Here is a 13,270-nt window from a genome sequence, read left to right as displayed (position 1 = left end):
GTTACCAACAAATTTTGCTGTGTGCAGTACCACTTATGGTGACACAGTGTGTCTTAGGCTGGTTTACTTTGTTCCCCTCCTATGATTAAAATGATACCTACTTTAACAAGTCTTTTTTTATGCTACGGGCATTCAAAGCATTTAGTTCACTCCAACAGATTTTGCCTTATATTGTGAGGGCTTCTCCTTCATAATTTTTTTTGAGTAATAAAAGGTAATATCACTGTCCTTATTGTTTTCTATTATTCTCTCATTTGTCTTTTAATGGTTAACATTTTGTGATTTTGTGTTTGGTGAGTAATGTACTCAATCGTTTAATTATTCTTATGATTAGGTACATTACTCACATGGATGTGTTAATTTTCCATAAGTAACAAGGGTAAAATACCAAAAAGGAAACACATAGCCCAAACTGGCCTGGTATTTATATATCAACTGTGGGGTACCAGTATCATATTCTTATTAGAAGAAGTAAAGTTAGCACTATCTGTTGTTGTAACTGGAAGCTATTATCTATTATTAATAGTCTACTAAGTTTACATTCATCATTTTACCCCAACAAATAACTATGAGATTTAACATGTGTTATCTTTGATGGGCAGAGATTCAAAGATCAACCTCATTTCCTTAAGAGTCACCAGTTAAGCTAATGCCATGTAGAACTTGAAAATCTGTATTATGTAGATATTATGTTTAAAAATAATTTACAATCTTCATACAGAGATTGTGTTTAGACAACATATCTTTAGACAATTTTAAATAGCAAAAACCATAGCCATTTTGAATAGCAAATTACTTTAGAATGTGTATTTACATATTTTCTTATTAATAGGGTAAAATTAAGAAACTGGATGATACTTGCTGTGAGACATGTAAGTGAATCTTTATTTTAACTTCTGACTTCATATTTTATACTGTTTTAAAATACTAATAGCCAATAGACATGTGCAATTCTTTTCATTCCGAATGTACATTTGTACGAATTTCATGCCATTGGTAGTTCAGGAATGCCGAAGTAATTTGTATTTCTGAAAAGTGGAAAAACAAGAGAGAGGGAGTGAAAATTATGTAAATGATGACAGGAATCTTGACCAATAAGCTAATTCCTTTTGTGCAATGCAATGCTTGTTTGCCCAGTCCGGTTTCACTATTCCCTGTCCAATGAAATGAGCAAATTTTTGTGATTGATGTTAGAGGACAGCCAATTAATGGTGATTTTGTCACTGACACTTGGCCAATGAAGGCACACAGAGTCATTGAGGTGGGATAGTATATAAATCAGGCTGTCAGGGTGTTGGCTTGCATTCATGTGACCAGACTAGTTGTGATAGCTCAAGATACTGAGAGAGATAAATTACAATACATTTATTGCACTTTACTTGTTGCAAACTTGGGGAGCCACATTGCTTTTAAGTGTGTGTTCCAGGGAGAGAGAGAGAGAGAGAGAGAGAGAGAGAGAGAATTTTGGCTTTTTCTTCTTCTGCATTTTATTTCCTTTTTTGAAGGGGCGGGGGAGGCGACGGGTAAGAGAGTGTGTGGTTGGGCAAGCCAGGTAGTCTGATTTCCAGGGTGTCTCTCTGCCGCACTGTGGCTTTACTGCAGTGATTAATTTTGTGTTTTTTAGCTGTTGCCAGGTAGCCTGATTGCCAGGGTGTCTCTCTGCTGCAATGTTACTTTGCTACAGTGATTATTTTTTTTATTTTTTTTTTAGTTTTCTGTGATTTAATTTAAATAAAAATGTAATAAAGCAAAAGAAACCATAATGGATCGTCCACGTCCTCCTCACATTCTCCCCTCTCTCACACACTCTCACTTACTTGTTCACACACAAATTGTTTTCTCTCTGCTCTCACACTCTGCTCTCACACTCTGCTCACTCTCTGCTCTCACACTCTGCTCACTCTCTGCTCCTAAACTCTCCACAAAGATGGTGTCACAGGGGTGGGAATATATAGTGTGCAGATGTGTTGCATGCTGGTAGTGCTCCCTGATTGGCTGCACTATCTGTGCAGTGAAAATATCATTTTGTAAATTGTATATATACTGAACTAACACTACTAATTATTAACCAAACCCAGACCACTTCTTTAAGATCAAGTGGTCTAGGTGCTGCTGTGGTCCACTATGCAATGTAAAACATTGCTGTTTAAGAAAAAACACACACTTTTTTATTTTTCAAAACGAACGACATTCTGAACTGCTGAATGCCTGAAACAAATGAAATGTGACCATTGAACTGCTATGCTATTTACATGTTTACATTCATATTTATTTTAGCAAATATTTTTTCAATAACTCCAACCACATTGGATTCGTATTTGTGCAGAACTTCACAAAGTTCTCAATATTTGCTGAAAATTTGAAAAAATGGTTAATTTGTATGGCTCAAGAATTTCCTACAAATGATATTGAGTTTTATATGTTGATGCAATATAGAGAGATATACTAATGTCACAAAAGAGTGTAGCCGCACCAAAACATTATTAAAAATAGAGATGTTTAAAATGAAGAGGAGGTGGTTAAGGGAATGGGTTAGGGATTCGATTATAATAAAGATGGGGCTAGAAGTAGGTTATGGCTTTGGGATAATAAACATTGGGATTGTTTAGCCTGAGGTGGCTTAGGGTTGAGAGTATATGCCTTTAAGATACTGACTATTCTTAGCTCAATGCTGGGTAAAAGGTATTGGCAAAATGAGTGTACAAGTGGCAAATCACTAATGGTTTGAGGTGAGGTAATTTTTTTTTGGTGGTGTTAGTTTGTAACAAAATTAACAGAATTAACCTAATTAGTGTCTCAGAGATGCCTGAATAGGCCCAAGAAACAAGCGTATTCACGTAACCTGTTATTGTCAGTAATTGAATTGTGAAATACACATTGTAGGAAAAATAGCCAAGCTGGAAAATTGGTTCCCTTATCAGTCTGAAAATAATAATATATAATTATTTTGTTTGAGTCATATTCAGAATGTAATGATTCAATGTCTGCGTAGATTAAACATGTAAAGTCAGTTGTTTTAATAAAATAGGATTTTAAAAAACATGTGGTCATTGTGGGTGAAATATGTCTCAAATTAATATATTTTATAGATTGATCTATTATAAACCAGTTCATTAATAACTTCTGGAATCAAGTAGTATTTTCCAAATGAAGGCAAAATTAGTCAGGTTGGAAAAAAATGTCCAGCTTCAGAATGTTTTCTGATTTTTAAAAAATCAGTTTACCTTAATTAACTGTTTAGTGTCTATACAATAAATGTTACATTCAAATACTGTATGTGATCTTGCAGGTGTGGAACCAGAATGCAGACAAATAACTGGCGTTCTTAAATATATTCGTGTTGATGACTGTATGACTGAAGGACAGTTAAATATTCAGTATTGTGAGGTAAGAAATGTAAATCCATTAATTTTACATTCCTACTGCCAGAGTTTCAATGTGACCTTGCCATATACTAGTGTACAATTAAGCACTAAGCATTTTATACACTTTTGTATGTAAAATATATTCTTTAAATGTTCTTGGATTTTTTTTTTTTTAAATATATGTTTTTTTTTTGTTTTTTTTAACCAGATCCTCTCTGCTAAGATTGATAGTGGACATTGGTTTTCAGTTTTAAATAGAGGAGATTGTAACTAGAAGTCTTGTACTGATTTCATGTGACTCCAGCAGTGTATAAACTGGTGGTTGGACACTCTCTTTCTATACTGTCACATATTGTAGTGTGGCCTGAGTGGGGCTTCTGCAGAGTATATTTCCTCTGCAAGATCTGTCATGGCTGTTCCAGCCTCAATAACATACTTGGAGAAAACTCTGAAAATGCTAAGACAATTCAGTTAAAATGTTTTTGCCTCTATCATACACCGCTCAGCTGGAAACACAATTACTACTTACTTTTAACAGAATGGAACAAAATGTACAAGAATGCATTTCATAGAGTAACATGCAACTGTGAAATGCTATGGTTTTTTTTTATTTTATAGAGATGAACTTTTAAATGTCTTCCAAAGTAGAATGGTAATACACTTAGAAGAAAACAAATAGTATTATTTCAATAAACGCCTTCACCGCTTTCTCAAAATAACCAGTAATTATTAATGCACATTTGCCCAATAAAGAGGATCCCAGTTTTACACATATTGAAGAAAAAAAAAAGAACATTTTGACTAGTTAAATAAAGGTATAGATTGCCAAGATAGTGTTATTATAATTGGGATCTATGTCCCACACAAAAAAAAAATATATATATATTTTTTGGGATTGTTTATAATATGTGTTTTTTCAAGTTGGGAAACATCATCAGCATTAAAAGCAAAAAGCATTAAAACCTGCAAATTTTCAGCAAAAAATAAAAAAATACAATTAAAGAATTTGTGGTTAATCAACTTCAGAGTGTCTCTTCAATAAAAAAAAAAAAAAAAAATGGAACAGCTGTGAATTTGTATAATGATTTACTATGTTTAAGATTATTCTCTCATTTCCTTTTTTTAGGGAAAATGCACAAGCAAGTCACTTTATGCTATTGAGACACACAGTATGGAAGACCAGTGTGTTTGTTGTTCAGCTTCACACACTGAGGCTATGTTGGTTTCCCTCAGATGTACCAACGGAACTGTTGTACAACATGAAATACTTCAAGCAAAGAATTGTGAATGCCTTTCTCACAAATGCACCAAATAATCCTTTAAAATTACATGGCTGTCAGAACCTATTTCATGGTTAAGTCAAGACAATACCCAGTACCTCACTGATCCCCTTTACATTTTACTGTCAAGTAGTATTGTGGCTTTTAACATCAACCCACAGAAGGCTTTATCATACCAAGTAATCATGTGAGCTATACTAACATATAATATACTATATAAACAGGCTATTTGCACGACTGAAGAACATGTTTTATTAACAGAAAATAAACATATGCCAACAATAATTGTCAAACGCATTTATAACTTGGTAATGTACACAGCATTTTGCATCTCCAGGCAGTAACCTCACTATCAATACTGGACAAAAATGTAGTTTTGTGGTCAGCTTCTATTGTTGAAGCATAAATGTTTTAACATGCCGTTTTATTTCAGTATTTGTATGAGAAAATTATTTCTAAAATACATTAAAATAGTCTTAATAGGGAAATGTAATCCAGACATACCTGGGTACCAGGATTATCCATTACTGCCCTAATGGTTCTACCAACACACATAATAAAAGTTGAATTACAATGTATAATTTCATTGTAGGTAAAAACTACATTTTGGGTGTTTTATCTTCTCAAAAGTCAATAAACATGTTTGCTAATTGTATGAATGCAAAAAAAATAATAAAGAGATATCTATATTTTATTCATGTTTGAAATTAACAATGCATCTTATTTCTAACTTTCACTCTTCAGCTGTAAAAGATTTTTGAAAGTTTACATTAAGCATTTTTACAATGAATTCTTACCTTTCATTCATCCTGTGGAAATCTGTATAATAAATGCATAACAAATCAGAAGCCACCCATACAATATTTCAAAGCTATTTAATAATACTATTAGAATAATCAGTGCGCAATATATTTTTATTATGATGCAGAGATGATGAATTAAAACTGACACTGGCATTTTACAGGCAGAGACAAATAAAGCTACTGTCATTGTTACAAGTATGCTAACAATAGACCAAATTAAATCAGTCAACAAAATGTTACTACTGATGCAGTAAATTGGGTTAAGTGATCACATTTTAAATCCTGCTGCGTTACTAAAATATTGTTCATCACAATTATTCAGGAGTGAACTGACACCCCAGTGCAGGACTATTCATTGTCATGTATGGATGTACCTAAAATGGTTATTTTAATCTAATGTAAAGTACAAGTTTATTACAAATGTGTGTATGTGACTGCATATGTAATTTGTATACATGGGCGTTAGTGATGTCCCAAACAGTTCGCCAGGAACTGTTCGCTTGCGAACATAGCTTGTTCGTGGCGAACGCGGCGGGCGAACATATGCGATGTTCGGTCCACCCCCTATTCATCATGGAGGTGGGAGGGTCTGGGAGGGAGGGTCTGCTGCTGACTGGCTGGAATGTGTCTGCTGACTGTGAGGTACAGGGTCAAAGTTTACTCAATTATGACGAATAGGGAGCGGACCGACCATCGCATATGTTCGCCCGCCGCGTTCGCCACGAACAAGCTATGTTCACCAGTGAACAGTTCCCGGCGAACTGTTCGGGACATCACTAATGGGCGTGTGTATTATTTATGAGCGCTTGAATTTAATGTGTGTATGTGAGCTTGTACTTATTGCATGTAGAACATGGTTGGTGGTAGATAAATTCATTTTGACTTTTGGTGAATAAGCTATAGTGGGTGTTGTTGGGTTTGAAAGTCATGGTACTTGGTGGTTGGTAGGCTTAGGGAACTGGTGGGTTAGGGTATGTGTGAACAGGTATGTGGATAATGAGTAATATGTGACAGGGTCAGTGAGTGGGACATGGTTGGTAAATATATGTAATTTAGTGGCTATAAACTTGGTCAGATTGCACTACTGGGCACACCTCTCAGCTAGGGGAGTCTATACAGCCTTCCCACTCCCTTATACCCAGCCATCTCAGTTCCAGACCAGGCCACTAATGACAGAAACAGGGCATCATTGGGCAGCAGCAGGAGAGAGAAACCCAACACCGATGATCACACTGATCAGAGGGCTTTTCACTCTCTCCCTGCAAAGTGAGGCAAAAGCTAAAGCTTTTGAATAAGGATTGTATATATACAACACTGACAGGATGTAAGTCGGAATCAAGCAAGGTAGAACATGAGATCTAGTAAACAACAAGAACATTATAATATATAATGGGAGCATAATGTGAACTTGAGTTTGGCATGATGTAGCTTGATAACAGGTAAATAACACAGACTCTGAATTTGCCACAATGTAACTCAAGATGTGACAAATAACTCAAGCATTACATAAGTCTGTTTCTACACAATGCAGCTCAAGATCATGTGCATAATAGGATCATGAGATAAGTCTGAGTCTGGCATGATGAAACTCAATATATACTGGGAGTATGATGTAGGTGTTGATTTGTATATGTCAAGTAGGTGCACATTAATGTTTAAACCGTGTACATTCAATTGAAATTAATCCAAGCAAATATTTAGATAGACTGACAGACAGACACAAACACTCAGAGGACAACTACAATCAAATATTCACTTCTTGTTTTTTAAATGTTTGTTACATTGAATGAAATTTTATTTTTTTTAATGATGTATATTAATATTCACTTTTTTGTATCTGACTTGCAAAGTGCTGGCATTGCTGGACATAGCTACCAGTAGGGTGAAGTTGAGGTCATGTAGGACAGGTACTACAGGCAGAGACAGGTATGAGGAGGTTTTCACTGTAGTTTCATGCAAAAATAGTGCGGAAATCCAATAAGCTGATTGCCTTTAGTTCATCAAGCTTGTGAAGGACTGTAGTTATATATAGGGCAGCAATTTTGGCCATTTCACTATTAAAAAAGGAAAGAGATGGAGTCAGCATGGAGACAGGTCCAAGTGAAAATGAGTAGGCATGTGCATGGGCAAAAAATTTGGTTTGGAAATTTGGGTATGTAAAAAAAATGAGTCTGGTTCAGCAATTCAGACCAATGGCATTCGGTTTGGTTCAGCACTTCGGAACTGTCGAACGTCGTCACTTCGGCACTTTAGGGCTTTAGAACTTTGGCACTTTGGACATTCGTAAGCATCCAAATGGCTGAAATGTGTACATTTGGAACAAAACAAATTGCATATGTCTACTTTATATATCCTATACAGTAATTGGCTAAGGATGTTTGTCCGATGCAGTCATGCGCAGTAGAGACTGCGGATGACTGCATGGGACAAACATCCCATTGCAGGGGGTGAGGGAGCAAAGTACTCGCATGTCCTTCAGGGTCCACTGGCAACCGTGATGTGAAGCACACAGGATATGACATCATTGCACAAAAGGAATTGGTCTAGATTCCTGTCATCATTCACGTAATTTTCCCTCCCTCTCTCTTGTTTTGCCACTTTTCAGAAATCCAAATCACTTTGGCACTTCGGCGCTTCATGACTTCGGCACTTCGGACATTCATAAGCATCAGAATGTCAAAATGGCATTAAATTTGTACGAATGTAGATTTGGAACGAAACAAATTGCACATGTCTAAAAATGAGGCTTGGAACTCATACCCTCATTGAAGTGTACAGGAAAAAACTTTGTCACAAAACTGCAGACACCTGAGAAAGAAGAGGATTACTCAACCTAAAAGGCATTCACCAATTGCTTTAGGCAAGAAGAAGAGCCTAAGCAGTAAGAGGCTGGACCCAGTCAAGGCTGTTGCTGCACTGGAAAAACCTCAACAGCTGCAGACTGGAGCTCTAGTTCAGAGAAATGCACAAAGCTGTGTATCTTCAGACTGGTGAGCACTTTCCTGGGTATCTGCTTTAGAGATGCTAGGGGAAGTAACTGTAAGATGCGTTACAGGGTATTCAGACTGGTCCAGCGTTGGCTTGAGATAATGCTAAACCACTAGTTGGTTACTAGTGCTAAAGTTAACAGAATAGATGAGAATTGTTTAACAGAAGCTTCAACCTATGAAATGTCACCTCTAGGCTACCACTGAAGTACATCCATGAAAAAAAAAATTGGGAAGGGAGAGTACATTGATATATTATCGTTACTCACTGCTTCAAGAGAGTTGTTATTTAAACAGGATAAAGATAAGGAGGAGGATAGACGCAGACCAATACCTAGGTCATTCAACAACTGGTTGCATGCCTTGTGTATTTTCACTAGCATTATATGTGAAAAGAAGCCATTATCGAGTGTGGGACTATTTCAACATTTAATTCTAGAGACTTATAAGAATTTTGTTGGCCTTGCATTGTTTAATTATGATGATTTATTCAAGCAAAAGATTTCTGTCGATAAGAATATAAAATGGTTTTTCAAAGATGTGGGTTAGCAAAAAAGACAATTAGTTATTTCCTCTAAACCAGCTACTGTTCCTACTGTTTCTGGCCAGAAACATGGGTTTGTGTCTTTTAATGACTCTCAGTGTAGATGGCCTAATAGTTCTAACAATAAACACGAATGCACTCATTGTGGTGGTTTATACACAGCTTTACAATGTTTTAAATGCAATTATATGCAGTGAAATTGGAAAAATGCTTCTATTTTTAAGAATTTATCCAAATCAGGAGAAAGTCAAAGTAATAATTGATGGTTTTGCTTATGTTTTTAAAATCCCCATTGTATATTCAGATGGCTTCATTTGGGTAGAAAATCTAAAATAGGTTAAACACAGAAGTTGCGGTTCCAAAAGTTAATAGGCAGGGTGGCTGGTCCTTTTATTAACATTCAATTTAAATGTTTTCTTTTATCACTGTTAGGGTTAGTTCCCAAGAAAAAAAAAGGTGATTTCCATCTAATCCAACACTTATCTTTTCCAGCGGGTCAGTCGTTAAATGATAAAATTGATTCTTCTCAATTTTCTTTAAGATATGTATTCTTTAATGACACAATGGAAATGGTAATGGCATGTGGCCAAAATTCTAAGGTTGATATAGAGGCAGCGTTCTGTTTCTTACCAAGACATTCTGAATGTTTTAATTCCTTTGGTTTTCAGCTGGATGGGCAATTTTACTATGATAAATGCATGCCCATTGGTTGCTAAATTTTCCATTTCTACTTTGAGTAATGTAAAACATTTTTGGAATGGGTTTTGAAGTTTAAAACTGGTTTAGATTATTTTGTTCACTTTCTGGTTGATTTAAAAAAAAAAAAAAAAAAAAAAAAAATTGGACAACCAGGGACCAAGGAATGTGAATACTTGCTTAACACTTACACTGGCTTCCTACAGGTGTCAAATTAACACTTACACTGGCTTCCAACTGTACCCTACTGGCTTCCTACTGTACCCTACAGGTGTCAATTTAAAATACTAATCCTTACCTATAAAGCCCTAACCAACTCTAGTCCCTCTTACATTTCTTCACTGATTAATAGGTATGCCCCCTCTCTGTCTCTCCGCTCTACTGGTGACCTTCTCCTGTATGCTGCTCGCACCCTTACTGCAAATTCAATCCTGCAAGACTTCTCACGGGCGGCTCCTTTCCTTTAGAACATCCTGCCTACCCCTGTCAGACTCTCCCCTAGTCTTCAATCATTTGAGAAGTCCCTAAAAAACCCATCTTTTCAGGATTGCTTATGGCCTCCAAGAGTAACTTCCATCTCTGAAACCTTCCTCTTACTCTCTCCTACAGGGCCGCACTCCACTCTCACCTCCAGTTCTGCTACTTTCCCACCCTCAATACCCTTCTCTAGATTGTAAGCTCACTTGAGCAGGGTCCTGAACTACCTATTGTTCCTGTTACATTTTGTTATTGTCTCATTTGGTAAATTCCCCTCTTATTGTAAAGTGCTGCGGAACAAGCTGGCGTTATATAAATAATAACAAATAATAATAATAATAATAATAACAATAACACATTTTGAGAATTGGCTGAAGATTTTAGCTAATGACAAAACAGTCTTGCTTACTTCCTGCTTATAATTTTTTGCCATTCTGATAGACTCAGAGAAGATGGAATTCCATCTTCCATCAGATAAAATCGTTAAGTTATCATCGATGCTATCTCAGATTAAAAGTGCTCAAAAAGTCACAGTTAGAACTTTTCAGCATTATTGGGACATTGGCATTTACTTCAAGAGTAATTCCTATGGTCGTATTTTTACTGGAAAAATGTTTCTTTGCATTTCTGGGGGAAACAAATTAGCATTTTTGCATGTGGGGGTTACAAGAGAGATAAAAGAGGTTATTGCGGGGGGCGAGCCTGATTGTCATGGAGGACAGACGTGTTTCGTAGGAGCTCCTCCACAATCTTGGCATAGAAAGCGATAATAATTCATCTTGATTTCTGGACCACCTGGAGCCCACTCCGGTGCCTGACATTCCTGGGACCGGTGGTAGGGGTCGGTGACCGGGTGAAAGCCGGGCAACCACACTTGCAACAGCATGCGGCCTAGCATGCACCGGACGGGGGAGGTGGCCGCTCTCCCGCTCCGGGGTCACTCAACGATTGCTATGGTAGAGCAGGCACCCCGTTACCAACCCCGGGACCGTCGGGGGTGATCACGGTCCAACCCGGGAGAGTTACACTCCACTGGGGAGAAGGAGAGGCGAAGGCTGGCAGACAAGTCACTACTGACTCACCCCTAATGGCGGACACCTCGTGCCTCCCTTGCAGCCAAGATCTCACCACAGAGACCACACTCCAGACAAAACTAGAGGCTATCCTAACGGCATTCTGGAGAAAGCTGGAGAGACGGGCACTGCAACAGGCCCCACCACAGGCAAGCAGCCCTTTACCCGAACGGCGCCCTGCATGCGCAAAGAACATGCCTGCGGCTCCCGCAGGAAAAAGGGGCCCGAGGGGAAGACGGCCCAGGCCTCACGTGTCCCACCAGCACAAGCAGCAGCAAGAGCAAAGCCAGACACACGGGAGGATTACGCACACACCCAGCCGAGGGTCTCCGGTAATCCTGGCAACCAACACCCAAGGGACTGTCCGGCCCCACGTGACAAGACCGGAGCCCGAAGGCATGAAGCACATCGCTAAGCTACCCACCCGCGAGCTCATCTGCCTGACCACACTGCCAGAACTCCGCTCTAGACCCGCAACCACGGCCTCCAGAACAGGCATCGACTAGGTGCCTGTGGACTGCCTCACCATCCGGCTTCCAGCCATAGCCCTTGCTCACACCATGAGAATTTTACATCTGCACAGACGCTACCTTAACTGTGAGCTGAATTCTGACGTACCCAGCAAACATGGACTCAGATATCCTCCCAACACACTTTTTAAGGTTCATGGCGTGTCCCAAAATAATCAATAAGCCTCTACCACTCACATATGTTGTCACTGTAGTTGTCCTGCAATTAATTCCTGTGTATTTTATCTTGAGATATAGGCTTGGCTGGAATAACAAGGCTTAACTACTTTAGCATCTAGGTCTAGACATGAATCAAGGCTTACCGTACATACAATTAAGAAACTCCCTAGCAATGGAGATTTAGCATGCCGTTACACCATAAGCCTGGGTTATTTCCATGTTATCAAAAGTGCATTATTATCATTGGTTATATAGCCAGCAGCATTAGCATACATGCAGACAGAGGACCTAAATACGCATTACCCAACCTAGCATGTTTGTATAGTTATATTGTGTATATAAGTTTATTCTCTAAGCTTTGTTAACAAACAGAGAAAACTAACTGTTAAATCCTTTACTCTAAAAAAATAGTGCCTGACAAACAAATGTCACAACTCGTATTACATACTGTACAATTACATACCTTGCAATCGCTGTTGTGGCGTAACAGGGCTATCTGTTAATTTTGTGCACAACAAAAATAAAGAATTAAAAAAAAAAAGAGGTCATTGCAATTTGATTGGAATTTTTTTTAAATGTAACGGTCGATCACTTTGGCAGTGTGATTTTAGTGATAATGTTTATTATGATTTCCACGCAGATGCATCAGATAAGCATGGTTTTGCCATTTATTGTAATCGTAAATAGGGTATTGGCAGGTGGGGTGGACAAGGAACATGACCATACTCAAGTTATTTCCAGTTCTGACTATGTTGGAATTCTGGAGTGCTGATTTTGCCAATATGAGAATTTGAGTCATGTGTGACAACCATGCTGTTTTAGATGCAATAAATTCTTTATGTGCCCTAGCCCCACAATTTTTAATTGTATGACCGGAAAAACCAGGGTCGTCTCTTAATACACACAAATGCAGTCCACTCTTAAGATACCAGTGTAGAGTCATTCTTAGGAAACATATTGAGAAGTTAGGTTGGGGACAAGAACATTTTTCTTCACAAACTTTTAGAATGGGGAAAGTTACAGAAATTGCTCATTTAGGCTATTACAAGACATTATTTAAAGGTTGGGAACATGGAAATCTAATTGCTTTAAAAAAATATTTAAGACTAGAGTTCTCATTTAGTTACAATGTATTACTGACTCACATAGCAGAGCTCTTGCAAGATCTTATGGGCCGAATTGGGGATTGTATCCGAAATAAATTACTGTGTTTTGGCAAGATGATAGAATTCTGACATTATCCACGTTATTGAAAGTGGTTTATAATTATAGCAATTATATTATGATAATTATAACAGTTGTTTTCCTTATTCAAATATTGTAGTAATTCACATGGATAGTAATGATATTAGTTCC

General features: G+C 37.6%; 1 protein-coding gene across 1 annotated transcript in view; it reads left to right on the top strand.

Annotated features, from left to right (window-relative positions):
- The window catches only part of VWF (von Willebrand factor), a 180,074-nt gene extending 174,735 nt beyond the window's left edge, over positions 1-5,339 (top strand). The window contains exons 50-52 of the mRNA XM_063447819.1: positions 833-872; positions 3,290-3,387; positions 4,492-5,339. Coding sequence (XP_063303889.1) covers positions 833-872; positions 3,290-3,387; positions 4,492-4,680 — 327 coding nt within the window. The 3' untranslated portion in view covers positions 4,681-5,339. The remainder of the gene's footprint in view (positions 1-832; positions 873-3,289; positions 3,388-4,491) is intronic.
- Positions 5,340-13,270: the final 7,931 nt, after the last annotated feature.

Source organism: Pelobates fuscus, chromosome 3 (genome assembly GCF_036172605.1).
Source record: "Pelobates fuscus isolate aPelFus1 chromosome 3, aPelFus1.pri, whole genome shotgun sequence".
Taxonomy (NCBI): domain Eukaryota; kingdom Metazoa; phylum Chordata; class Amphibia; order Anura; family Pelobatidae; genus Pelobates; species Pelobates fuscus.
Note: the sequence above shows the minus strand (reverse complement) of the source record. Positions and strands in the feature narration are given on the sequence as shown.